Raw genomic sequence first — 25,756 nt, 5'->3', positions numbered from 1 at the left:
TTCTCTCCAGTAACAGAACAGATTTCCGGTCCTGTCGGGGTAATGTTCTCATAGAAGAATGGACCTGCGATAAATTTTATTCCGTATTAATTTGCATTTGTTAACACTCTTTTTTCTATTACACAGCGCCAAATATTTCCCTAGCGGTGACTTTTGGAACTATTTTTTTCGCGGAATCCTTCGTCCTCCGTCTTGTTTAATCTTCCTACAAAATGTGGCATCATTCTCGCAAATAGATCGCGCTACAGAAGACTGTCAGCACTGTCAGTTTAATTATGGCCACCCGGTACATAAATTAAAGAAAAATTAGTGTTAAGAAAAGGACATGAAGGAGTTAAGAAAAAATAAGGTACATTAATATTTTAAATGGCGTAAAAATATTCTGCACGAGAAACAATTTTCTTCAAAATTTAGAGCTTGCCTTAATTTGAAGTTTTACAATGCAACAGGCAAAGGTTTCGGTGTGTCAAGTGCTCATATTTTCAGCAATTCATAACCAAACATGAGAAATATCAGCCAGTTTCCCTCAAAAAATCCTCCACTAAATCATCCGAACTATTAGGTCTATAGGGGCCTATATAGGCATATAAGCCTCATGGATTTTGCCATATTCGAATAACCTAAATAACATGAGAACAATGATGTTCCATAACTGTTTGAAATGATGTAGACTAGTTCAGAAAGAGTAAATTTCATTATCCTCATACGGCACGAATAAACTGTCCGCTAGTATCAGTTGACAGTTTGAAGATAGTAACATCTCTCCATAGACCCTCACATATCAGTTAAACGTGTGGTCAATCTAATATTTCGAGTCTAGACATTCAGCTAATCAATTCAGATACAACAGTCTCCTGTTGAAGATAACTTTTCCATTAATCGAACTCGTAGTGGGATATAATAAAAATTTCGTAATACGCGTATTTTTCCTACGGGATCTGCATAAAGATATTCATTGAATTCAAGATTATTTCTTTACACTTTCGAGCACTAAGGTTTCTGTTTTATAACTAACGGAGATCTATACATCAGCTTATAAAAGTGCAATCTAAAATACGCATGTTGCCTTTGACATATGTTACTGAGATAGTAGCTAGAGCTTGAATATCAGTAAATCGTATATAAAATACATGATTCGCTTCTTCAAAATTCCATTTTTGACTTTAATTCTTGGAGAATTTACAGCAAATCGTGTCAGTGCGTTTAGAGGTATATCAGCCGAACTAAAAATGCATTAGTTTCGTATCAAGGAACGCGACTCATATCGAAAAGGCGAAATTAACACGTCTTCGACAGCTAATCATTGTTGGAAATTTAATCATAATTTTGATTTTGGGTCTGCAAAAGTGATTCAAAAAGCTTCTTCATTTGGTGAGTTGGATTTCCTTGAAGCTTTTCACATTAACAAAGATTTACCTTGTTTAATTAATGACTTTAAGTCCAGTCCAGTCCTTTCAAAATTCTATTTTAACTTTTTAATTTCGTTACTATTTTCGTTACTATTATTATTTACTCGATGGCGGTATCTTCTCGTTCGCTTTACTGCCATAGGAACTAAATATAATCGTTTGCGGCCGCTGCTCAGTCTTGCATGCTCCTCATAAAGAGGCACCTGTACCTATATACCCTCGAAATCGATTGAGATCTTGCCTAAATTTACGCTAAGCACAAGGTTTTGCTTTGCTAATTTTATGTTTTACTTTCGCGTGTTTCTTTTCTGTTTTGATATCGTGTAACTTCTGGTATTGCTCTGTAGCCAATATCTGGACTTATCTCTGAACTAGCCGCCCAAACGAGATAGTGGTAGTGACTGAGTGCCGTACCAAAGGGGCCGTTTTGGAATCCACAGCATGGGGGCACTCCAAATATGCGGCAAACCGAAAGTTCTCTCGAGAGAATGTGGTAGGGAAAGAGGTGTGGGGGACCCTCGGATCTGTTCGCCCCTCCAGGGTGCTCTCGATCAAAATTATGGGCGAAACTGAGCGAAGTCGTACTGTCACCTGTAGGATGCTCACGGCTGTAGCTAATGACAGGTGCAATCTTTCACTGCTTGCCACGTTGAATTTCGTGGGCTTGTTTTGATGTTGCTGTCAGACTTGATCTGATGTTGCTGTGTGATGAGTCACAACAAAAACACAATACACATCCTTGAGCTGTAAGGTTCTTCATTTGTCTTCAGTCTATTTTACATGCCCATTTCAACCACTCTGTCTAGTGACTTACACCGCAGAATACATAAATCATTGGCTTTCTTGACTTGAAACCGCAGTTTCGTGAGGCCTTCAGTTAAACCTAATGCATTGCTTTTCCAGGTATCATTACAGAGAATCTTTCTCCAGTACGAATAGACATTCTTTTCGGTCTTTAAGTTAATCTGTAGAGTTTCATGTCAATTAAGAAGTTATCTTACTATACATCTGTACTTTACTTTCTTCGATCCAGCCTGTAAATTAGTTGATTCCTACAGAATGTAAATTAGTTAATGTATTTAAGCGCACAGTTCTAGAGTTCGAGTAAGCCCTTTTGGCAGATTTTACTAAACTTTACGATATTACTTCTCCCTACGACTAAATTATTTAAATTCGGCTATAGCTTTGTCAGCCGTAATTGCTCTTGAAAATCTGAAGGTCTGAGCCAAAGCTTGTTGCCTCACTTTGCTTTGTTAATTTAGTATTTTAATTTTACTTGAATTCTTGTTTCTGAAACGCCACTGGCAGTGGAGACTTGATTTTTTGTTATTACACACGTTGTGTAACCGTCAGACAGACGACTAAATAAAAAAGGATTGTTCCAAACCTTCTTTCGAGTTAGAAGTGGAAATGGGACGATAAGTCGTATGACCGTCTTTACGATTACGGGAATTAACATTCAGAGAAGCGGGATCCATACAAATCTCACTTATCGGTCTTGTTCAAAGATATCTAGCTTACCTTGACTGTGTCTTTGACATGGGAAAAAAACTTATTCCGATCTTCTTAAACTGTAGAAACACATGCAGCTGTTGTGCTGCTCCTAGCTTTCATTCAGTTGACGGCACTGCATTGCAGCTTTGCCATTCTACGAGACATAGGATCTTTAATTTGTCATTCATGAGACGTGGCAAATTGTCAATTGTCAGAGGCATGGTCATTCGATCTGTTGACATGAGGTCCAGCTGCAAGGAGTTTCTTACCATACGCAGCGTATAAAACGGCCAATTTTTCTTTAAAAATTTCCACGAAAGCCTTCCTTCTCGTAAGCAAAATGTCTTCATGAGTTTTGCCATAAGTAAACAATTCGAATGATTTTATGTCTGATTTTAGCTGAAGATTACTAATGATATGAATAGGATCCTAACATCGCACTTCCTTCGTATAGAAATCGGTGGTAACTGTTTTAACTGCCAAGTGGCACGTTCATTTACTGATTTCTGGTTACTGATGTAACAATGTTACATATATGTTGACGAAAATCATTTATGAGCTGAAAAATATATGATAACAACATTTCAAATTCTACAAGTATTACAATGTGCTGTTTTATATGGAGCAACATCAGGCAACAGTGTTATGCAGCAATTTGACTTCAGGAAAGTTTAAATAATATTTATGTTTGTTTTGATTCCTTGAAACGAAAGCGAGAAATTTTTTGTGACAGGCACCAGGAAGGTAGATAAACAAAAGAGTTGTGAATAAAAAATCCTTTTACTTTCTAGTGTTCATACCCATAAGAAAGGAACACTTCTTGCTCTGATAATGTACCAAATCGTTTCAGATCCGCGGGACTCGTATGTTGCTTTGAAAGAAAAGGCTTTCTTGCATCAATAGCCAAAATAGCTAAAAGCTAAAATTAGGTAATTCTTAAATATGTAGAAAAAAAAACAATTCTTTGTAGGAAGGTAGATAAATGGCAGGTTTGAATAAACTTCTCTCTATTAAACACAGCGCTATTTTATTGTGGAATTTCCCTCAGAATGATAAAGAAATAAAATGCAGACAGATCGGCAATCGTTTTAACTACCAAGTGGCAGGTTCATTTAGTTATTTCTGGTTACTGATATATCATAATTAGGGTATGTTGGTGAAAATCATTAGTGAGATTTAAAATATATGGTGCTAACATTTCAAAATTCTGAAGATATTACAATGTGCTGCTTTAATAAAGGAAATATAAGAATGGTCACGTAAATTTAGCTCTAAAGAAAACAGGATACTGCATCGTACAGTCAAATTAGCATTTATAACAAAGCTTGAAAGGAGAGTTGTGTTTGAAAAAAGGCTTTCTGTGGGGTATTTTTCTGATAGAAAAATGCCTGTGTTATGGCCATTAAAAATGTTTTCAGCATTCGTGAAAAATCTTCGTAAACTTCTCAGGGAAGCTATCTTTTTAATAAAGTAATTAACTAATTAAATAACTAATGCAAGTGCAATTATTTATCGTATCGTACCTCACTAGTGAGTTCATCAGTTCCGTAGTCTAAACTTTCCAATAATTTAAGTTCTTCTGATATCCAGGAATCGCATTCACATGCATCCGCTTCATACTAGAAAAAGACATAACATCCACTATTAAATCCCTACAATTTCATTTAATTCACTACGTAAATAATTTGAAAGAAAACTTATAAGTAATACCTGATAGACTTCAATTGTAAGGTCAATTTGGTCTCCTCTTTTTTGCCATAATTGCTCTAGATCAGCAATAGCTTTGCTGAGCCTGTTGTCTCTTATGTCTCCAGAAACATCTTTTCTTAGCTTCAGTTCCATGCCCACAGCCTAGATTAAAGGTAAAAAAATTACTTCGTGTTTATATAAATCTATTAGATTTATTTTTCAACACTAAATGTGAGAGTTATATTTAACTGAGAAAAGTATCCTAAAATTAGTTTTCTTTTAGAAGTTTTATTTTCTTTATCTTCTGAGTATAGGGCATATGGGGGAAGGAGTTTGTGTCAGATTAACTGATAAAAAATGGTATTTAACTGAATTGTACACCACGATTGTCGTCGTTATAATGTTAGTATAAAAATATATTTCATGCATCAAATTATTATTATATTTTTCCTATTTTGGAAGATATATTTAAATCTGAGAAAAAAAAAAATGTTCTACCTAGGGCTGAATATCGGCAATGCAAAGCATTTTGGTTTCTGTTATCCTGGGCTCCCGCATGAAATAAAGAATGAATATTAAATTTAGCTGCAAATTAGAGAAATGAGCAACATAAACCTATGAAATGATCAAAACTGTTAACTGAAACAGTGTCTTATCCCGTAGTTCCTTATCTTCTTTCTAAACCCCCTCCCTTATCCCATTTTGAATACAAGTTGTGAATTACTTTGAATGTTTTCCATAGACCTCAGCGATTTCAGTGGTGCAAAAATTGGAATTTTTAAATGGAACGTTTGGAAGTTAACAGTTGGAAATAGCATTAGGAAGGCTGGGCAGTGTCATAATGGTCCCGGGATGCGTACCATACTTTGAGCTGGTATTACATCTCATTCAAGTTTTCACCTTCTACGAATCCCTGACAGCAGGACTACCCAACTGTACATCAAAAAGTGAGGTTAGAAGTCTAACCGCTTTACCCGACTTTCCTGGAGCTACGTATCAAATGTACAAAGCTACACAAAATCACATGCAGTGTCTAAGGCTTCTTCTGTTGCCAGCATTTACCAATACTTACTAGACTGCGTCGTAGCATTATTTTTCACCCATCGAACACTTGTGGAATGATTACTTAAAGATTGATTCAGAAGTCAAACAACAAAAATCAGCGTTAATTCACAAAATTTTCACAGGACTAGTTTCGATGGTTTTACCGAACCATCATCTTCAGCTGCAAAACCGCAAATGAACAAGATAGGAAATAATGTTTAGATAAGATAAGAAAGCCTGGATAAGAATAAGCAAGTGGCGCCATCTGTTGGCGAAACCAGAACTAAAACATAATTTCTCTAAAAGCCGAAGGCAAATTTGGATTGGAATTAGGATCGTTAACTAGAACCGAAAGATTTTTATGAATGTGAAATGCCTCTAGAAAATCCAGTTCTCCAATGGAAGATGTTTTTTGAATAATTTTGGCAGCAGAAAAATTGAAAGTGTGATTTTCGGACCAACAATGTTGCGCAACAGAAGAATTCTGTGTTTCCTTTTTTCTAACATATGTCTCATGTTCTTTGACGCGAAATTTTAAAGCTCTCTTAGTTTGGCCAATGTAAATTAAACCGCACTGGCAAGGAATCCTATAAATACCCCAGGAATTCATATCCGGAATGGGGTCCTTGAGTATAGAAGTTGGAATTTTATTGATGGGAGAGTAAACAACCCGAAAGTTAAATTTCTGCAAAATATGTGCAACTTTATAGCTAATTGATGGGAAGAAGGGAATGACAACAGAATTTTTATAATCTCCTAAAATAAGAGTGTGGCTTTTAGTGTGTTGAGATGAGAATTTTTTAACTGCTTGATTAATAATGTTGGGTGAAAAGCCCCTGTCAATAGCTATTGCTTTTAAATAATTTAGTTCTTCATCAAGGGCTAGTTTGGAGGAGCAAACTTGAAGAGCACGGAAAACAGGAATAAAATGAAGCTAACTTTTGTTTAGTCGGATGACATGATTTAAAGTGTGGTGGAAGGCAAACCGATGAAGGTTTACGGTAAACTGTAGTACTGAAGTTGGATGTGTTACGTGTGACCAGAATGTCGAGAAACAGAAGAGAATTGCAAGTCTCAAGTTCAAAAGTGAAGTGAATAGCAGGATCAATAGAATTCATTGTTGAAAGAACTCTATTTAAATCATCTTTATTACCTTCAAACAGGGTAAAAGTATCGTCTACGTAGCGGAACCATGCCGGGAAGTTTAAAGTTTCAAACAATTTTGATTCATAATAATGCATGTAGATATCAGCCAGGATGGGACTGAGGGGGCTTCCCATGGCTAATCCCTCAGTTTGCTTGTAATATTTATTTTGGAAAACAAAATGTGTTTGTTTCAAACAGAGTTGAGTGAGAGAAATTAGCTCATCAATTTCGATGCAAGAGAAATGAAATTCGCGAAGTCTGGTTTCTAGACATCTTAATGCACCCTCCACTGGGACATTGGTGAATAATGATTTTACATCAAAAGAAACCATGAGTAAATTACGAGGAGAAATGTTTTTAACCTTTTTTACAAACTCTATTGAATTTTTTATGGTGTAAATGTTATTGTCTAATAGAGTAGAAAATCTAGAAACTAAATATTTAGCTAATGGATACGAGGCAGTACCTAAATTTGATACAATAGGGCGGAAAGGAATACCACTTTTATGAATTTTGGGAAGAGCATATAATCTGGCACAATTCGCAACAGATGGGATAAGTAATATTTATTTTGGATGTTTTCCAAAATAAATATTACAAGCAAACTGAGGGATTAGCCATGGGAAGCCCCCTCAGTCCCATCCTGGCTGATATCTACATGCATTATTATGAATCAAAATTGTTTGAAACTTTAAACTTCCCGGCATGGTTCCGCTACGTAGACGATACTTTTACCCTGTTTGAAGGTAATAAAGATGATTTAAATAGAGTTCTTTCAACAACGAATTCTATTGATCCTGCTATTCAGTTCACTTTTGAACTTGAGACTTGCAATTCTCTTCCGTTTCTCGACATTCTGGTCACACGTAACACATCCAACTTCAGTACTACAGTTTACCGTAAACCTTCATCGGTTTGCCTTCCACCACACTTTAAATCATGTCATCCGACTAAACAAAAGTTAGCTTCATTTTATTCCTGTTTTCCGTGCTCTTCAAGTTTGCTCCTCCAAACTAGCCCTTGATGAAGAACTAAATTATTTAAAAGCAATAGCTATTGACAGGGGCTTTTCACCCAACATTATTAATCAAGCAGTTAAAAAATTCTCATCTCAACACACTAAAAGCCACACTCTTATTTTAGGAGATTATAAAAATTCTGTTGTCATTCCCTTCTTTCCATCAATTAGCTATAAAGTTGCACATATTTTGCAGAAATTTAACTTTCGGGTTGTTTACTCTCCCATCAATAAAATTCCAACTTCTATACTCAAGGACCCCATTCCGGATATGAATTCCTGGGGTATTTATAGGATTCCTTGCCAGTGCGGTTTAATTTACATTGGCCAAACTAAGAGAGCTTTAAAATTTCGCGTCAAAGAACATGAGACATATGTTAGAAAAAAGGAAACACAGAAGTCTTCTGTTGCTCAACATTGTTGGTCCGAAAATCACACTTTCAATTTTTCTGCTGCCAAAATTATTCAAAAAACATCTTCCATTGGAGAACTGGATTTTCTAGAGGCATTTCACATTCATAAAAATCTTTCTGTTCTAGTTAACGATCCTAATTCCAATCCAAATTTGCCTTCGGCTTTTAGAGAAGTTATGTTTTAGTTCTGGTTTCGCCAACAGATGGCGCCACTTGCTTATTCTTGTCCAGGCTTTCTTATCTTATCTAAACATTATTTCCTATCTTGTTCATTTGCGGTTTTGCAGCTGAAGATGATGGTTCGGTAAAACCATCGAAACTAGTCCTGTGAAAATTTTGTGAATTAACGCTGATTTTTGTTGTTTGACTTCTGAATCAGTATTTATTCGGCGTGTTATGTGTCTTAATTACTTAAAGGTTAGTCTATAGGTCTACATCTGCAGTTTGCACCAGCACATTGTGGATGCGCATTGAAGCTGCATGAAATAATATTCTCAGATAGCAGTTTTGATTGTTTATCCGTCATTGCTATGCCAAATCCGTTATAATCGCTAAACACAAACATGCATATTATTGAAATTCCGTATATACGTTTGGCGCAAACATTAGCCATTCCTACCATATCCTTATATCATATGTCATTCTTAATCTTTTAGAATATTTTAACAGTTTATTTTACATGTTTTACATGTTTATTTTATTTTACTTTGTATCATAAGCCCACGTGACATAAAAATATATTAAGGTTAAATGTGTAATGAGAGCTGATTAAGAATAATAACTTTAGTTACAATTAAGAATTTTATGCATATAAAATAATAATAGTAGAAGTAATATGACTTTTATTAATAATCTTCTTTTCATGTTTTATCCAGATTGATTTCTGTCAAGAATAAAATCACGAAAGAAGAACGTAAGAATAATATTCAGCATAGATAACATGATTAATATTATTACTGGGTGTATGTGAGTTATTTGTAGCCTTTTTTACATAATACTGAATTCAGATCTTTTATGAAGTTCTCAGTTCTTAATTGATATTTTCGTATATGTGCTGAATTTTCAAGGTATTTCTTGACATATTAGTTGTTCGAGTTTTCTAAGTTTCCCCCTCCCAGTGATCTGCTTAAATAATAGAGTAATCTCCCTTATTACTATATTATTTCTATTATATTTCAATACTGGGATCATATCTCAATAACTGTTTCCGGCTTTAGAGGTCATCACTTCAATAAGCAAAATTAGCTTGTACGTTTAAACTAATGAGCTAAAGGACGTTTATTTTAAGTTATGAAGAATATAAAACTCGCAGCAGTTGAAGAACACAAAACTGAAAGAGAATTACAGCTTCCTGATATACAAATTGTTTCATCTTTTAAAGTGAAATGACGTTTCATGACATTTCAATAGTTTTTATATAACAAACGGAAAGAGTTTACGCTCAAGTGAGAAAACTCTGTACATATATTACCGTTAATATACTACACCTTTAGAAGCGCATTACAGTGAACTTTATTGAGATCACAGAGTTTATTGAGTTGTAAGTTTCTTAACACTATTTGCACAGAAAAAATGTGAAATTCAGTAAAAGTTTACTCTTATCTCTTTCTAAATATTCACTTTCCAGGAGAAGATGAAGAAAATCAGAAATCTGCAAGTTAAGTTTGAACCTAATTTTATAATTGTATAAACCCAAGAAGACAGGAGCCGTTTGTTTCCGTTGCGCCATTTTTCATAGCTTCAGTTATCAGGTTCAATGTTTCTCCTTACTTGCTTGGGGAACATTCAATGACCTGACTCGGAACAGGGAGCTTACTAAAGCTATGTTCAATAAATGTGGGAAGTAGACAAGATACACAGGAAGGGTATACGAAACCCTTTATTTTTCTCTCTTTACAATGATTTCCGGACTTCGGAATACAGAGACCAACCACTTGTGGTCTGAACGTAAGAATATAAAAATATTAACTAAATTCTAACTAAACTAACTTTGGATTAATAAACAAGGGTCTACTTGAAGATTGGCCGTATATTAACAGAAAGGCTGTATGTAGTACAGAGAACTGTTAACACTACGATACGTTTGAAATTATCAAGAGGATTAAACCTCTGGCCTTGAAGGCAACCAGCAACCGAGTAAAACTGCTAAGGCAAGCGGCCTGCTTCTACTAACTCCTTCCTCTCTCTTGCTTGGCAAAAAGCCACAACTTAAGTACTTGGCGTTCGCAAGACAAATTTGCATAAATAAGTTAAAGCTTTTAATTCTGGCCGGAAGTAGAAAATAAGAAGTGATAGTAAAGATTTAAAATAAAATAAACGTTAGTAAAACTTAAGATCCTTACACAGTTAGTTTCTATTACATTATACTCTTTAGCAAAGAATAGAAATTTTATTATAATAAGTCGAAACCAAAGAGGTTATACTAATATCTATTTACATAAATAATTATGGTTCTCTTTTTACAGCTTGCAATATATTAAGCATTAAAACCCTTTCTAATAGTTGAAACTTTGTAATAACACGTTCAAAGCTAAGTAAATATATTACAAGGAAAAGGAATATTGTAAATTTGAATATAAAAGAGTCATTTGTTTCTGTTACAAAAATTGTATATAGATTGAAACCATAGTTATAAATACAGAGCTGAATCAAGATTAATGTTAAATAAAAATTAACTTCATAATAAAGAAAAGATCTCAATGTGATACCAAGAAGCTGCCACAAAGATTTAAAAAGGTATTTTGAATTAAAATTTCTCAATAACATCACGGTTTCTTCGTACTACAGAGATGGTCTTGATGCCCAAGATTTCTTCAAAAGTTAAAGGTTTCAAACAAATTAAAACCTAATTTCTTACCTTGTGCAATTTTTGTAGGTGTAGAGCGCTCGGCAAATCTTTGCAGTTAATGTCTGCTGTTAAGTACAACTGTTTTTCATTCACCCAAGCCATCATTTCTTCTATATTTTCTTGTTGTTGATTGCGTTTCAGAAGTTCCTCAAGAGAATCTCGTCGAATGTTTGAAATATCAATTAAACTGTAATACCAAAGTGATTAATTATAGTACGTTTTGGCAATACGCAAACTTTCAGACATTTACATGCTCAGGTGAGAATAATTCAAAAGTATTCTGTAAAGGCCTCTAACTTTATTTTAAGTTTAAAATAAACGCAAATATATTGCTAAATACACGCATTCAAAAATGATGTAAGACTTCTGTACACATGTTCTGAATTATTAAATTACAATCATGTAAAATTGTATTTTAAAATCAAAGAGACATAACGCAATAAAATTTAAAACCAAAGCAGTTCGTAAAACATTTAAAAAGAGCTCATTAGTGATAGAGGCTTAACGAAAACCACTTTATCCTACTGTTCACTTAAGAAATCCCATCGAGAGACTAAATCATGTCCTTTTTAATTTAATTTTTACTGAGCAAAAATATCCTAAGCATGATAGCATTTCACTTTGAAGCATAGAAATCATATTGATATAAAATGGTGCTTAACATATTTGAAGAAATGCAATATTGTAGCATAACGAAACGAAATAAAGGTAGTTTGTAACCCAAGGAGGTGGTAAGAAAGTCTCTTTGCTTTAATCCCTTATATCCAACTTACCAGGCAATATTTGCTACAGAATCTGTCTTAATTTTGAGAGTACAAGTAAGTCTCCGCCGTTTGTAAAAAACAGCACCATCAGTAAGTAATGGTTAAAGTTGTCTGGCGTAAAATGTCATATCGTAAGGTTGGACATCTACTAACAACATAACTTTGAAATATTAACGTATTGTGTCAGCGTCTATTTTTTTTTTCGTGCGAAAATGTCGAGTTTTGTGCCGAATGAGCGTCATTTGCGTGAACTTTTGATTTATTTCTTTAATTTGAAGAAATCTGCAGCTGAGGAGCATGGATTTCTCGTAGCAGCATATGGTGAGGCTGCCTTATGTGAGAGAAATGGTCTTGAGTTGTTTCAAAAGTTTAAGAATGCTGAATCTGACGACGAAAGCAAAGAAAGGAGCGGAAAGATAGAAGTATACAAAGACGAGGAATTGGAAGCACTGTTGGATGAAGAATTGTGTCAAACGCAAATAGAACTTGCACTTACATTAAGAGTGACTCAACAAGAAATTTCACATCGTTTAAAATCATTGGGAATGAACTGAAGCCGAGAAACGATGAACACCGATTTTTTACACGTGAAATGCTGCTTGCCTGGCGCGAACGAAAGGGTTCTTTGCATCGTATAATCACTATTGATGAAAAATGGATCCACTACGATACCCCAATGAAGAAGAAATCGTGGAAATGATCTGGCCATGCTTCAACATCGACAGTCAAGCCGAATATTCATGGGAAAAAATCATCATGTATTATATGGTGGGATAAACTTAGTGTAATGTATTATGAGTTACTCAAACCGAATGAAACCACTACTGGGACGAACGCAGTTGATGAGAGTAAGCCGAGAACTCAAGGAAAAATGTGCTCACTACTACTCCAGACATGACAAAATTGCTTAATAACGCTCATCGACATGTTGCGGCGCTAGTCGAAACTTACTCTTAAACATTCAGATGACAAGTTTCCCCCCTGCCACTGTATTCGTCAGGTATTGCTCTTTCTGATTATTACTGGTTTGATTGATGATGGATGGCCTCTCTGAGCAAAGCTTCACTTCATATGAAGATACCAAATATTGAGTTGATTTGTGTAGCCTCGAAAGATCAAGCGTTCTTCCGACGCGGTATTAGTATGCTGCCACAAAGATGAGAAAAAGTAGTTGCTAGCGATGGACAATATTCTCAATAAAGCATAACATACAGTTCTTTCACAATAAATGCCCAAATTTTGATTAAAAAAAAACGGCGGGGACTTATTTGTACTCCTGATGGTTACGCATTCGATGCCAAATATTTTTATCACTTTTCTACTGTTATAAAAATGTTAGCAATGTATTAATACCATTTTAAAGTAGTTTTTCATAATGAAATCAACTTCCAGTGTGTAAGATAGAACTGAAAATATCGTTAATAGTTTTGCTGCTTACCTTTCATGGGCTTGCTGCAGTTTAGACAATTGCTTCTGAACGACTGAAGCATCTTTCATTTTCTCGTTATTGTCAATCTTAGATACTAAACGACGGATAGCTTCTCCCCAGGATGCTATCTGAACTTCCCTAACTGCCTGTTTTTGCAAACTGGATTCGACATCTAAGGGTTCAGCTTCTGAATTCATTTCAGCCTAAAATCAATTGTTCCAGCATTATTATTTTCAAATACGAATAAGACTTTATGAAGGCAAATTTGGCAAAGGTAATACTTAGGAATGCTTTATCAGATGCATTTGAAGCAGTAAAATTAATTGTTATAATCAATAATTAAACTTGACCCCATAGGCATATAATTTAAATCAAACAGTACTCGTATGTGAAAATCAAAAGGCTTAGAAAGTGAGTTTCAGATTTCAGGAAAGCGTAATTTGCATATTCGTTTTGCTTTCTTTTGTAAATTTTTTTCAAGTAAAGATTCTAAAAATATTTAAAAATAATTTTATTTTCAAAATTTTTATGGGTATTTATTTTTTATTACTGATGTTATATTTCATCCTTTGGAAAATATAAATGGTACATAGATAAATAACAGATATGTCCTTCCATTTTTTTCATTTATGTAATAATATCCGATGTTTTTAATAATGATTTTTTTTAATGTCTGTCATTTTATAACTTTTAGAGGATATATTTTTGTATTCGTATGGAAGCTAAATGTATTGTAATACTAAACTAAGCCATATCAGAAGTAAATATTATTCTTGGCGTTGTAATATAAATTATACATTACAAGGAAACATTTATCAAGTTAGAAAGTTAACGCATTTGTTATGAAGGCGTTGCTTAAGTTTTCCTACTAATATTTTCCTTATGATTATTACAAAAACATGCGCATAAATGCTATGGTAAAATTTTTGAACAAGTATTTTATTAAAAGGAATGCCCATTGCTGCTGCCAGCTTCTCCATTTCTCGATAGATGTGGAAAGAATGAGAACATCACAATCGCATTTCAAAATTAATCGCAAAAAGTGGTAAAAGCTATAATATTATAGAAACTATAGTAATACCCTCTGTAACAGAATTTATCTCAACAGTAATACATCAGGACATACCTTAAATTTTAGAAACGTTGTCCCTAAGCTCTAGTACATCCAGTAAAGCCACGAACTGATGAAATGGTGGTTAATGTTGAAAACAAACTCATAAATATTCTCCAAAACTCTACATTTTCCATGGAATTGGATGAGTCTACCATTGCAGATAATGATGCTGTATTGATGGCATATGTACGCTTTTGATGAAAACAATAGATTACGACAAGAAATTCTATTCGCAATAAATCTCAATCTATTCGCAATAAATTCGCAAATACAAAAGGATTATTTATGTTTAATAGAGAAAAGAAATTTTACAAAAAATAATATTGCTTTGAATAATTTTATTGCATGCGCTACTGATCGAGCACCATCAATGGTACGTCACTATCGTGGATTTTTTGCTTATTTGAAGCAGGAAGTGCCAAATGTATTCATTGTGTGTTGCACAGACAACATCTTATAAGAAAACATCTAAGTCTCCATTCAACATTAATAATTTGAGCCGTATGCGAGATCAAGTCTAATGCAAAGAATGATAGAATATTTTGGCAGCTATGCCAGAACAATCATGAAGATTTTATTAAGTTGCTTTTGCACACTGAAGTTCGGGGCTGTCAAGGGTTACATCTTTGGCTAAATTTGTAGCATTATATGATAGTGTCATACAATTTTTTATAAGTAATAATGAGATCAATTTGTGTCAACAGTTAAAGACAGTAACAAATGATGCCTTTTACTTGGCAGATATTTTCAAGAGATTTAACGATGGCAATTTGCAGCTTCAAAGAGCTAATAAAACTCTTATAGGATGTCAATGTATTGTGATATATTTATTGACACACTTGAACTTCTTCGTCATAATCTGCTGAAGAGAGAATTTCATCATTTTTCCAATTATCATCTATAAAAGATGATGTAACTCCAGAGGATATTGACAGAGTAGCCACCTCAGCGAACTTAAATTGAACATGGAAAAACGATTTGAAAATTTGTGACTAGATGAAAAATGAATGAAAAATGTGACTGGATGCTGCAAGGGCGTTTTTGTGATTTTCCACATGTGTAACGTGTATGTGAACCAGTTTCCCTTAGAAAACCCTCCACGAAAGCATTCCTTCCTTTAGGGAGACAGCCCTCGAGTGCTTTGCCATAATCAAGCAAACCAAACAATTAACTAATCAAATGGCGTTCAGATCATCGGCAACTGTCGTGATGTGTTTTACAGCAACCACTGGTCTCACAGACGTTTATAAGAACATCACAGAAACCATAATACCCTCATCACCAAACTGTTTACATTCCATGGCACGTTTGTCAACCAGCTTTTCTCTTGAAAGACGACGAATCCTGACACAGCCATTAATTTGATGTAAAGCAAACCGTCATTCATCCGACTAAATAACTGCTTCCCATTTTTGCATGCTTTTGTCACAACCATGCATGCGACTGCGCATGGGCTGACTGTAGTCATAAGCATCGATACTGCTGGGTTAACATATATACATACACATAAGAAGGGCGACTGCCGCGCAGTCTCATATCCAGTACAATCCAATGAAATATATATAAAAACCTGCATGCGATTAGCCTCTTAGATGAGCCACCGGAAACCGTCTATTTTCCTTAATCAAGCGAGTGAGTATCCCTTGCCCGTATTCGTTGATCCAGACGCGAACGTAAAATACTCTGATTCTACTACCGGCTTCATTATTCTTGTTTTACTGTTTACAGGTTGCCTCAAAAAGTCGTTGCCAAACTTAACATGCTGGTCTATCATATCATGGCAAACAAGATTTACACAGGAACTTGTGTCTGAAAATGCGAACGGCAACCGCTAGAGGGCAATGTTCGCAGGCGTAAAAGGGCAGAAAGAAAGGATGTCAAAAAAGGTATTAATACGACATTCATTAAAGAACCATGGTTAGATCATAGAAGATGTTCAAAATTCCTTTTCGTGACACACGGACCCATTCAAAATGGATCCGTGTGTCACGGAAAGTGCCGCCGCTTCCGTGATCCTGGCAGCGAGATTTATGTCCGATGTTACGATCCTCTCGTACTCCATAGACTTCGTGATCCCCACAGGCATAAATCCAGAGGAGTCAGGTCGAGGGATTGTAGTGGCCATGCGACTGGTCCGCCTCTGCCAATCCAGAGGTCACGATACGTGTCCGATCGAGGTATTCCCACATAGTGCTACTAAAATGTGCAGGCGCTCCAACATGCTGAAACCAGATGTTTCGGCGTGTAACTGCTGGAACGTCAACTATTAGATCCGGCAATACTCTTTCCACAAAATGTCCGTAAAGAACTGAGTAAATCGTTTCCTCCCCTCCTACAACGTCTTCGCCTGAAATAATCACGCTTCTCACTCTCCCATTAGCCCGCGAACATTGCTCTCTAGCGGTCGCCATTCGCATTTTCTGATTTAAGTTCTTAGGTAAATCTTGTTTCTCATGGTATGACAAACCAGCACCTTAAGTTTGGCAACGACCTTTTGAGACACCCTGCATATTATAAAAAACGGCAGCTCGTCATTTCCCGACTAGACGTTTCGTAGGTACTTGTTCCTACGAAACGTTTTCTCCTTGCCTTCGGGCCATCTCAAACTGGCGTTTATTAAAATAGTCTAAATGGAGTAGCTTTCTGGATTACACTCACACGTAGTTGATAAAATGATACATCACTATCCTTAGTAGCAGTTAAATAACATCCACACTTTCCCCATGTGCCATCTATGTCACAATGGAGAACGCATTCTCATAAAAGGTAATCATGATGGGAGGGTGATTATGTAAGGGTGATCATGATGTTTTAGCTGATCATTGTGGCACTGATTGTAAAAAAGAGCACTTGGAAAAGACACTGATTTAAGGTTAGAGAAAATATCTTACCTGCATTTGTTTCATGTCCGCCAAAATCGTATCCATTTCTTCCAAGCTAGTCATTACTTGCTTTAAATGAGAGAACCGCTCATCATAAGCCTCAAGCAAGCGAAGGACATAATTCCAGCTGCTTTCCATATCATTTTTCCTTTAAATAATAATTGCATTATATTAACTTGTAATTTAACTTAATCTTTAACTAAACTAAAGTTTAATATATGTTGTATATCATCAGTCTTGTGTATGATTGTCACTTAGATTAAGATACTCAAATTCTTAAGCAAAGTTAAACTGATTATAGATTTATTTCAAACGACTGCCTTGTGCTTTAGCTGAAACTTAAAATTTAGTAACAACCCTGATCACTGAGTGTGTTAGGTGGTCTCTCCAAAAATGAAGTAAAGAAGCACCCATTCTTTATTTAGGTAAATCAAGAGATATTTATTTCCAGAAATCAAATTATACGAATCTAAGCAATCAATGCACCATATAGGTCTCTTGCTGCTGTTATGATTTATCTCACTTGTCTGAAAGTAACATCAGAACAAGCCCGCGAAATTCATAGTGGCAAGGAGTGTAAGACTGCGCCTGTCGTTGGCAAGAGCCTTGAGCGCCATGCAGGTGACAGTACGACATTCCTCAGTTCCGCCCCCCTTTTGATGGAGGGACGGGTTCGAAGCTCTCCCAACCCTCTTTCCCTACCACAAACCTCTCGAGAGGACTTTCGGCTCGCCACATATTTAGAATGACCCCATGTTATACAGACACTATACATTTACAAACATCCATGCCTGCTCCAGGATTCCAACCCGGGGGGGCTTCGGTATGGCAGTCAGAGTCACTAATTATTATTCCGGTTGGGCGGCCCATATAGCTTCTACCAGTTGAACCAGACATATTACTTTTTTATCATATATTAGATTGAAAGGTAAATACATATATTTTCGAATATATTCTGATACGTGTATAAGCCGAGAGTGCGTTTTTCCTTCAAAATTTTTTTCCGAAATTCAAAACCCATATATACATGGGTGTGGAAAAATTAGCTTATACGTGTAACGAAGAGGAAGAACGGAATAAAAGACTAATCAGGATTTCAACTAGGGTCAGGAACATTATCACATGCGCATATATGCAGCTTGAAGTAATGGGGGTGTCGGAGGGATATAAAGATCGCTGTAGGTGTGAGCTCAGCATTTTGGGAAGATTTTGCACGGCATATATCAGTTGAAACGACTTCGAGTTGTTGCATCAGTGTGAAATGTCGAAGAATAAAACTGTTAGACGATATCTGGATACTTATATTGGAATCATTAGAAAAACTGAGGAAGGTCGAAATGTGATAAGTGTGGTTTTGGAGTTCAGGACTGATCACAGCATTGTTTCACGACATTCCAACCCGGGGCATTGTCGGGCCTTCTAAGCCGTTTGATTTTCACATACGAGTACTGTTTGATTTAAATTATATGCCTATGGGGTCAAGTTTAATTGGAGAGCATTTCAAACTACAGGAACAGCTGTCTGATGGTTCAGCAGTGGTCGTCCAGGAGTAACCACAGCTGCGTACTACCGAAATATTGCACTATAGGCAAGAAGAATCAGTCAGCAAACAACGGGAGAAATCTCAAGACACATGGAACCGGCGATTGGATGAACGATATGGTATTTTACCTTGGCCAGGAGGCTGCACAGTGGTGGTCTGTTTGCACGACGACTGTGCGATGTATACCATTAAAGCCTGCTCATCGGTGAACACGTTTTCTGTGGTGCAGGGAACATCACAATTGAATAGATAATTAATGGGCTCGAGTACTCTTTATGGATAAGAGCAGATTTATTCTGAGTTGCGATTCTAGACACATGCTCAATAACCTCTCCAACATCATCAAAAGGGAACGGTCTGGTTCGCGCAGTTCTCGTTTGAGCAGACATAATGCTTGGTAGCCGTACCGACCTTCACATCTTCCAAGGAGTTTCAGTCTCCGGGAACTGCTATTGTAACAAGTTTCTCCTTCCTTACATGCGACTTTTCAGAGGTGCTATGAGTCTTCAGTTCCTCTTCATAGACGACAACGTCCCACCTCTTCGCACAGTTGCTCTCGAAAAGCCGTTGGAGAGTGAATATATTGAACACATGGGACTGACCGCCAAGGTCTGTAGGTCTAAATCCCATTGAGCATGCATGGAACGTCCTAGGGATACGCGTGGCAGCCCGTAACTTATCGCCAGTAACGATTCCGGAATTGCGATTGGTGCTACAAAAGGAATATGCAACAATGTCTCAAAACTCATTGACAATCTCATACTCAGCATGGACAAATGATGTGAAACCTGCACAGCAGTCAAAGAAGATCATCCACCCTACTAAAGGCTGGATATTTCTTGCTGGATACCTGTCACATGGATGTTTCGGCCTTCTGTTTCATTGTGCCCCATGCTGCCTTTCTCAATAAAGTTCCTTTCTATAATTTTGATTTCTTTTTTGGGACGTTTCGCTTACATTAACCATGTTCTTATATCTTGAGGATCTTATGGTATTATTTTTGTTGATTTGGAAAGCTTTTGCACAACGTTATATTGAAAAAAAAAACCGTCTTGTCCTTAATTTTTGCACACCAGTGTAAGCCGAAAGGAAAAAAAATCATGTTACGTTCAAATGTCGCTATGAGAGCAAAAATGTTGCCAAGCGGGTGAAATGTATGAATTATCTTCTAATCAAATTTTTCATTTATTGTTGTGTTCATTCATTTGTTGTCTTGTTAAAGATCTCTGGTATATCTGCTAGTCTTATTCTCAGTGGCATTTTAATTTTTTGTCTGAAAGATGAGCGAGAATAAAAGTCTTGTACGTGAAATTTCAAACTATAGATGATCACCTTTGACTAAAATTTTAATAACATAATGGCTGCTGTGTATTTCCCTATAAATGAAAAACAAGTTCTAGAATGGGGAAAGGGCGATATCTATCATTAATCGCTTTTCCGGGCTAACGGGAAAGTACTATGTGTTTTATGCTAGATTAACGGATGTTTATATAAATTGACCCCCGTATTTTAGCTTTAGAAAATGTTTCAAACATTCCCGGCTTATTACACGGAAATATATGGTACTACTTCATCCTTACCATTAGTCGCAGCTTATAGAAATATACGCAGAAATTTAGGCTGGCAAAGAAACAAAACAGAAATTTAATTAAAGCCTCTTATATAGAAGCCCAAAAGAAATTGGATTACGACAACGGTGAAGATTATGTGTCTTGCGGGAAGAACATCCAGGAACTCCCGCAAGACCATCCTAGTACTCTAACACCATAATGCGAAAGATAAAAACTCATCCTGGAAAACTATAGACTGGATCTTTTTTTTCACAGGGCTGATATTCGATGTTTAAGCCTAATGCAATCACGAACGACCCTGGTAAGAAAGAACCGCTAATATAATCGGCAAGAAATTCTAGGTGGATGGTGGTATGGAACGTCCTCTATCGAAGGACGCAAATAAGTAGCAAAGTCTCAAAAGGCGTCCTAAGAAATAGTAACAGATGGACTTAATCTAGATGTGTCATTAAACGCCAGCCAGAGGGTTTCCATTAATTCAGGAGCAGCCAGAAAGATGCGACTGGATTACGATCGGCGTAGCTGCAACAGACATCATTTATGCGCCATGTTCCTTAACCACCGAAACAGTTAAGAAAAGCGCCAGAGAGAGTTGACGATTCTAAGTGTTTAAGTGAATATACTTGACCTTTGATAATCTGGTGTCAGTCAAATTTTATTAAGTCAAAATCTGCTCTCTGCCAGCGTGCATTTCCTTCTTTAAACTATCAATATATTTAAATATGATTAAATCCTAAATTCATTGATCGAAACTTAAAATTTCAAAGCTTAAACTATTGAGGCATACCGTGTGTAAATTTCAACGCGAAAAATCATTACATCTACTTTTAAACAGCAATAACATTTGGGAAACGAGTTAAAATACAGTTCTTTGTTTAAAACATAGTGTTGCTCCTAACAACTTAGGAAGACCCCCCCCCCCAAGTTGGTTTTTAAGATTAAAGAGATTGCTTTTAACTTTTAAAGAATTAATTTAATAAAAATTTTTAACTATTCAAAACATTTATGTTTAAAACTAATCTGAATTTATTAGCTACAAAAGGAATTTTGGCACATTCAGCTGCGGGATTTATACGATTTCATATACATAACTGATATTTCTGGAAATCTTACGAACGCATCAGTAGTTAGTCCCGTGTTTGAGATACACTGGTGTGCAAAAACTAAGGACGACACGGTTTTTTTCAATATAACTTTGTACAAAAGCTTTCCAAATCAACACATTTAATACCGTAAGATCCCCAATACGTAAGGACATGAGTAATGTAAGCAACACTTACTAAAAGAGAAATTAGAGGGATAAAAAGAAGCTTTATTGAAAAAATAGCATGGAGCGCAATGCGACTGAAGGCCGAAACATCCCTGTGATGGGTGTCCAGCAAGCAACATCCGGTCTTTAATAGGGGATATGATCTCCCCTGACTACTAGGCAGATTTTACAGAGTCTGCCCATGCTGAGAATGAGGGTGTCAATGAGTTGTTGAGGCATTGCTGCCCATTCGCCTTGCAGCGCCAATCGAAGCTCCGGAATCTTTACTGGTGGTAAGGTACGAGCTGCCAAGCGTATGCCTAGAAAATCCCATACATGCTCGATGGGATTGAGATCCGGAGATCGTGCCGGCCAATCCATATGTTCAATATCCTCACTCTCTAAGAGCTGTTCGGCAGCTACTGTGCGATGACATGGTGCATTGTCGTCCATGAAAAGGAACTGCGGACCCATAGCGCCTCTAAAAAGACGCACATATGGAAGAAGAATCTCGTTACAATAACGGGTCCCATTGACTGAACCTGCGTCGAAGATGTGAAGGTCTGTACGACTACCAAGCATGATGCCTCCCCAAACGAGAACACCGCCACCTCCATACCTGTCCCTTTCAATGATGCTCAAGGAATGATTGCGGATTCCCCGCTCTCTCCAGATGAGTATGCGATGAGAATCGCTACTCAGACTGAATCTGCTCTCATCTGTAAAGAGTACTCGTCCCCATTCATTGCCTCTCCAATTCCGGTGTTCCCGGCACCACAGAGAACGCCTTCTCCGATGGGCAGGCGTTAGAGGTACACACCGTACAGGGCGTCGTGCAAACAGACCACCACCGTGCAGTCTTCTGGCCACGATAAAACGTGATATCGGTCGGCCAGTCGCCTGTGTCGTGTGTCTAGCGATTTCTCCCGCTGTCTGCCGCTTGTTTCTTCTGGCCTGTAAGACAATATACCGGTCATCTGCGGGTGTGGCTCCTCGTGGACGACCACTACTAAACCCCCGGATAGCTGTTCCTGTAGTTTGAAATTGTCTCCAAAGTCGTGAAACGATGCTGTGAGCAATTCCGAACTCTGCAGCCACACTTGTCACACTGCGGCCTTCCTCCAATTTCCCAATGATTCGACCTCGGGTAAAAGCATCCAGATGTCGTCTAACAGACTGATTATTCGTCATTTCTCGCTGAGGTAGCAACTCGGTGTCATTTTAACTGCTATACGGCGTGCAATCTCTTTGCCATAAATACTGATCTTACACCGACAACATGCTTTATACTACTCAGACACTCCCCCATTACGTCTACCTGCATATCTGCGCATGTGCTACCGTACATCACCTTACTTAATCTCCTGATTGGTCTTTCTGTCCGCTCTGCCTCTTCGTTCAGCTGATATGCTAATTTTTCGACTTCGTCCTTAATTTTTGCACACCAGTGTAATTTATTTAAGATTTAAAAAAGGGCAAGTTGAAAATGGAATTTGGCAATTGATGTAACTTCCTTGTTCGAAACACTGCAGGAAAGTTCTGGCTTGAAATTTACTTATTTTAAAAGAATTTTTCCCAATTGAAAAATACGTTTTAGGTAACAAATGTTTAACACTTTAAAAGTAATTCTGCAAAATTATTTTATATTCCTTATAGTTTATTTTGGTAGTTACTCTTGTTCAGCATTTAGCTATTTAACTTCGAATTATCAATCAGCCTACCGTTTATGTGATCTAAACTCCTTCCCCTCAGCTTTCCGTGAATAATTGTGCGAAAACTTCACATACATTCAGATTAAATTTCTCATGATGATAGAAATTTCATTTTCAGTTCAAAACAAATGTGTATACAGTATTTGAAAAAATCATCGAGGAAATGTTACTCGCTTGCAAAAATGCTGTTTCTTATAAGATAAAAAGCAGCATCTGGTAAAAGCATTTTCTATGCCAGGTCTTGCCCTTTTTTTAGTCTACACGCAATTCGAAGGCTGCAATCAATTTCGTAAATAATTATACATTGGTGCTCAAAATTAAGAAAATTTGTATGTTTCAGAGATTTTTCTCAAAACTCACTAAACGAAAGATATAAATTAGGCTTTCAAACAAAAAGTGCACATCTTTAGTAATCTTTAGTATTGCAAGTGCACACATGCATGTAGGCAGAATTTATAAGACAAGGATTGTTAAAAGCCCACGGAACACTTTCCGCTCGCTCGCACTCCTCGGCGACTTTTGTGGCGGTTTTCCTTCAAGCATTTGATGAAATTCAAAAGCAGGAAGTTCAGATATGTAATCGTCAACATTTCGATGATGAAATGAGAAGGAGAACCGTCGGAAGATTGGCAACAGGAAGGCATTGCATTCAAGTCTTCAGATTTCTGGAGACTTGAATGTAACGCTCAGCTTCGTGTGCAGTTTACGGAAATACATTGCCCTCCAAACGTTAAGGAACACATGTTTTTTGTATCTAATTTGGGAATAAAGGAACATAGAAACAAGAAATTTACAGGACATGTTCACCAAACAGTTCCTTAATTAATGCGACATAGAATGTTTCCAAAGTTTAACACAAACATGAACTGAAACATGAATGAAAAAAAATTGCACTCTTGGCAGAGAAATCCAGTCTTGAAGAAACAGTATATCACAGTTTTTTGAGGAAAAATAGGGTGGTAACATTACAAAAATGGATTCTAATAAGGAATATGTTCACCCCTAGCTACAATACATTGGCGGCAGCGAAGTTCCGTGCTGTCAATTAAGTTTTCAGTCAGTGAAATGGGAAGCAACGACCAGACACAGAGAAATCCTTGTTCGAGCTCATCCAACGACCTTGGAAGAGGTCTTAAAAGAGCAGCCTGTCTCCCAAAAACGCTCTATCGGATTCAGGTCTGGAAAATTGAATTGGCTGTTCCATCTGCTCCCCATCGTGACCCTCAAGAGGTCTGCTCAATTCTTCAGCAGACCGAGCTCGGTGCGGTTGCGCATTGTCCTCCATCAGAAGAAATCCAGAACCAATAGCAGCGGCATATGGGCGGACATATTGATAAAGGATTTCGTCACCATATCTCACACCGCTCAATGTTTCTCCATGGAACACATGCAGATCACCGAGAGAGATCCCAGCCCAAACCATTATTCCACCACCTCTGTAACTGTCTTTCCACAGTGTAGAATTGGTTGTATCTGGTACGTTATTTCCTCCAGATCAGCTGACGATTTAAATCAATCTCCATTGGGAAGGTGGACTCGCCCGTGCAGAGAACAGACATCCATTTTTGACTGGTCCAGGAGACATGTTTTCTTTCCCAACATAAGTGGGCACCTCTGTGTCCCCGTGTTAAATGGACACAAAAAATTGGTCGTCAGCATACAGACCTTCATTGCGCAGGCGCCTGAGCACTGTAGTAGCTGAAACTCTTCTTTCTGTTGTATGATCTGCCATGATCTTGACTGGTACAGGAGACGTGTTTTCTTGCCCAACATAAGTGGACACCTCTGTGTCCCCGTGTTAAATGGACACAAAAAATTGGTCGTCTGCATACAGACCTTCATTGCGCAGGCGCCTGAGCACTGTAGTAGCTGAAACTCTTATTTCTGTTGTATGATCTGCCATGCTTTGAGGCACAGTAATGTTATTCCTGCTTCAGACCAAAAGAGCTAAATAATGGTCTCCCGCAAGTGTTGTAACTCTAGATCTGCCTGGAACATGTTTTCTAGACACAGAATCCTCGAATCCAAACTGGTTCCATAGTCGATGGGCTACACTACATGAGACATTGAGACGTCTCGCATCATCCGCTTGTGACATACCCATTTCCATCCATCCACTCGCTTGCCATCTCAGCGAATCGGGCAAACGACTTCCAATGGATATTTATAGACTCTCCTGGATATTGTCCTCGAAACTGTAATAACAACTGAAGATCAACACTCGAGAACAAAATTAAAATTTTTGCATTTTGTCTCCAACTTCTATATATGTATTCATTTCTATAAAATAAAAGTGGTAGCCATTGTTTTTCATACATTTTCTTAAATTTCGTTACTGTTGTGCATATGAACTGTGAATTTAAACGTTACTGACATTTTTGTAACTGTGAGCTTTCAAAAACATGCTTTTCCTTAACTTCTAGAGAGCAAT

General features: G+C 36.9%; 1 protein-coding gene across 2 annotated transcripts in view; it reads right to left on the bottom strand.

Moving 5' to 3' along the window:
• Positions 1-25,756, bottom strand: part of LOC118181398 (spectrin beta chain, non-erythrocytic 1-like) — a 239,244-nt gene that overhangs the window by 160,823 nt on the left and 52,665 nt on the right. For both annotated transcript variants that reach the window (XM_085809705.1, XM_085809706.1), the window contains exons 11-15: positions 17,260-17,398; positions 13,264-13,457; positions 11,071-11,248; positions 4,614-4,754; positions 4,427-4,522 (exon numbers count right to left, since the gene is read on the bottom strand). In XM_085809705.1, the coding sequence (XP_085665831.1) occupies positions 4,427-4,522; positions 4,614-4,754; positions 11,071-11,248; positions 13,264-13,457; positions 17,260-17,398 (748 nt within the window). The remainder of the gene's footprint in view (positions 1-4,426; positions 4,523-4,613; positions 4,755-11,070; positions 11,249-13,263; positions 13,458-17,259; positions 17,399-25,756) is intronic.

The sequence above is a fragment of the Stegodyphus dumicola genome, chromosome X2, assembly GCF_044657685.1.
Source record: "Stegodyphus dumicola isolate Sdum_Otavi_A_Nest chromosome X2, ASM4465768v1".
NCBI classification, from domain to species: Eukaryota; Metazoa; Arthropoda; class Arachnida; order Araneae; family Eresidae; genus Stegodyphus; species Stegodyphus dumicola.
The sequence above is the reverse complement of the archived record's forward strand: the minus strand, read 5'-3'. Positions and strand labels throughout refer to the sequence as shown.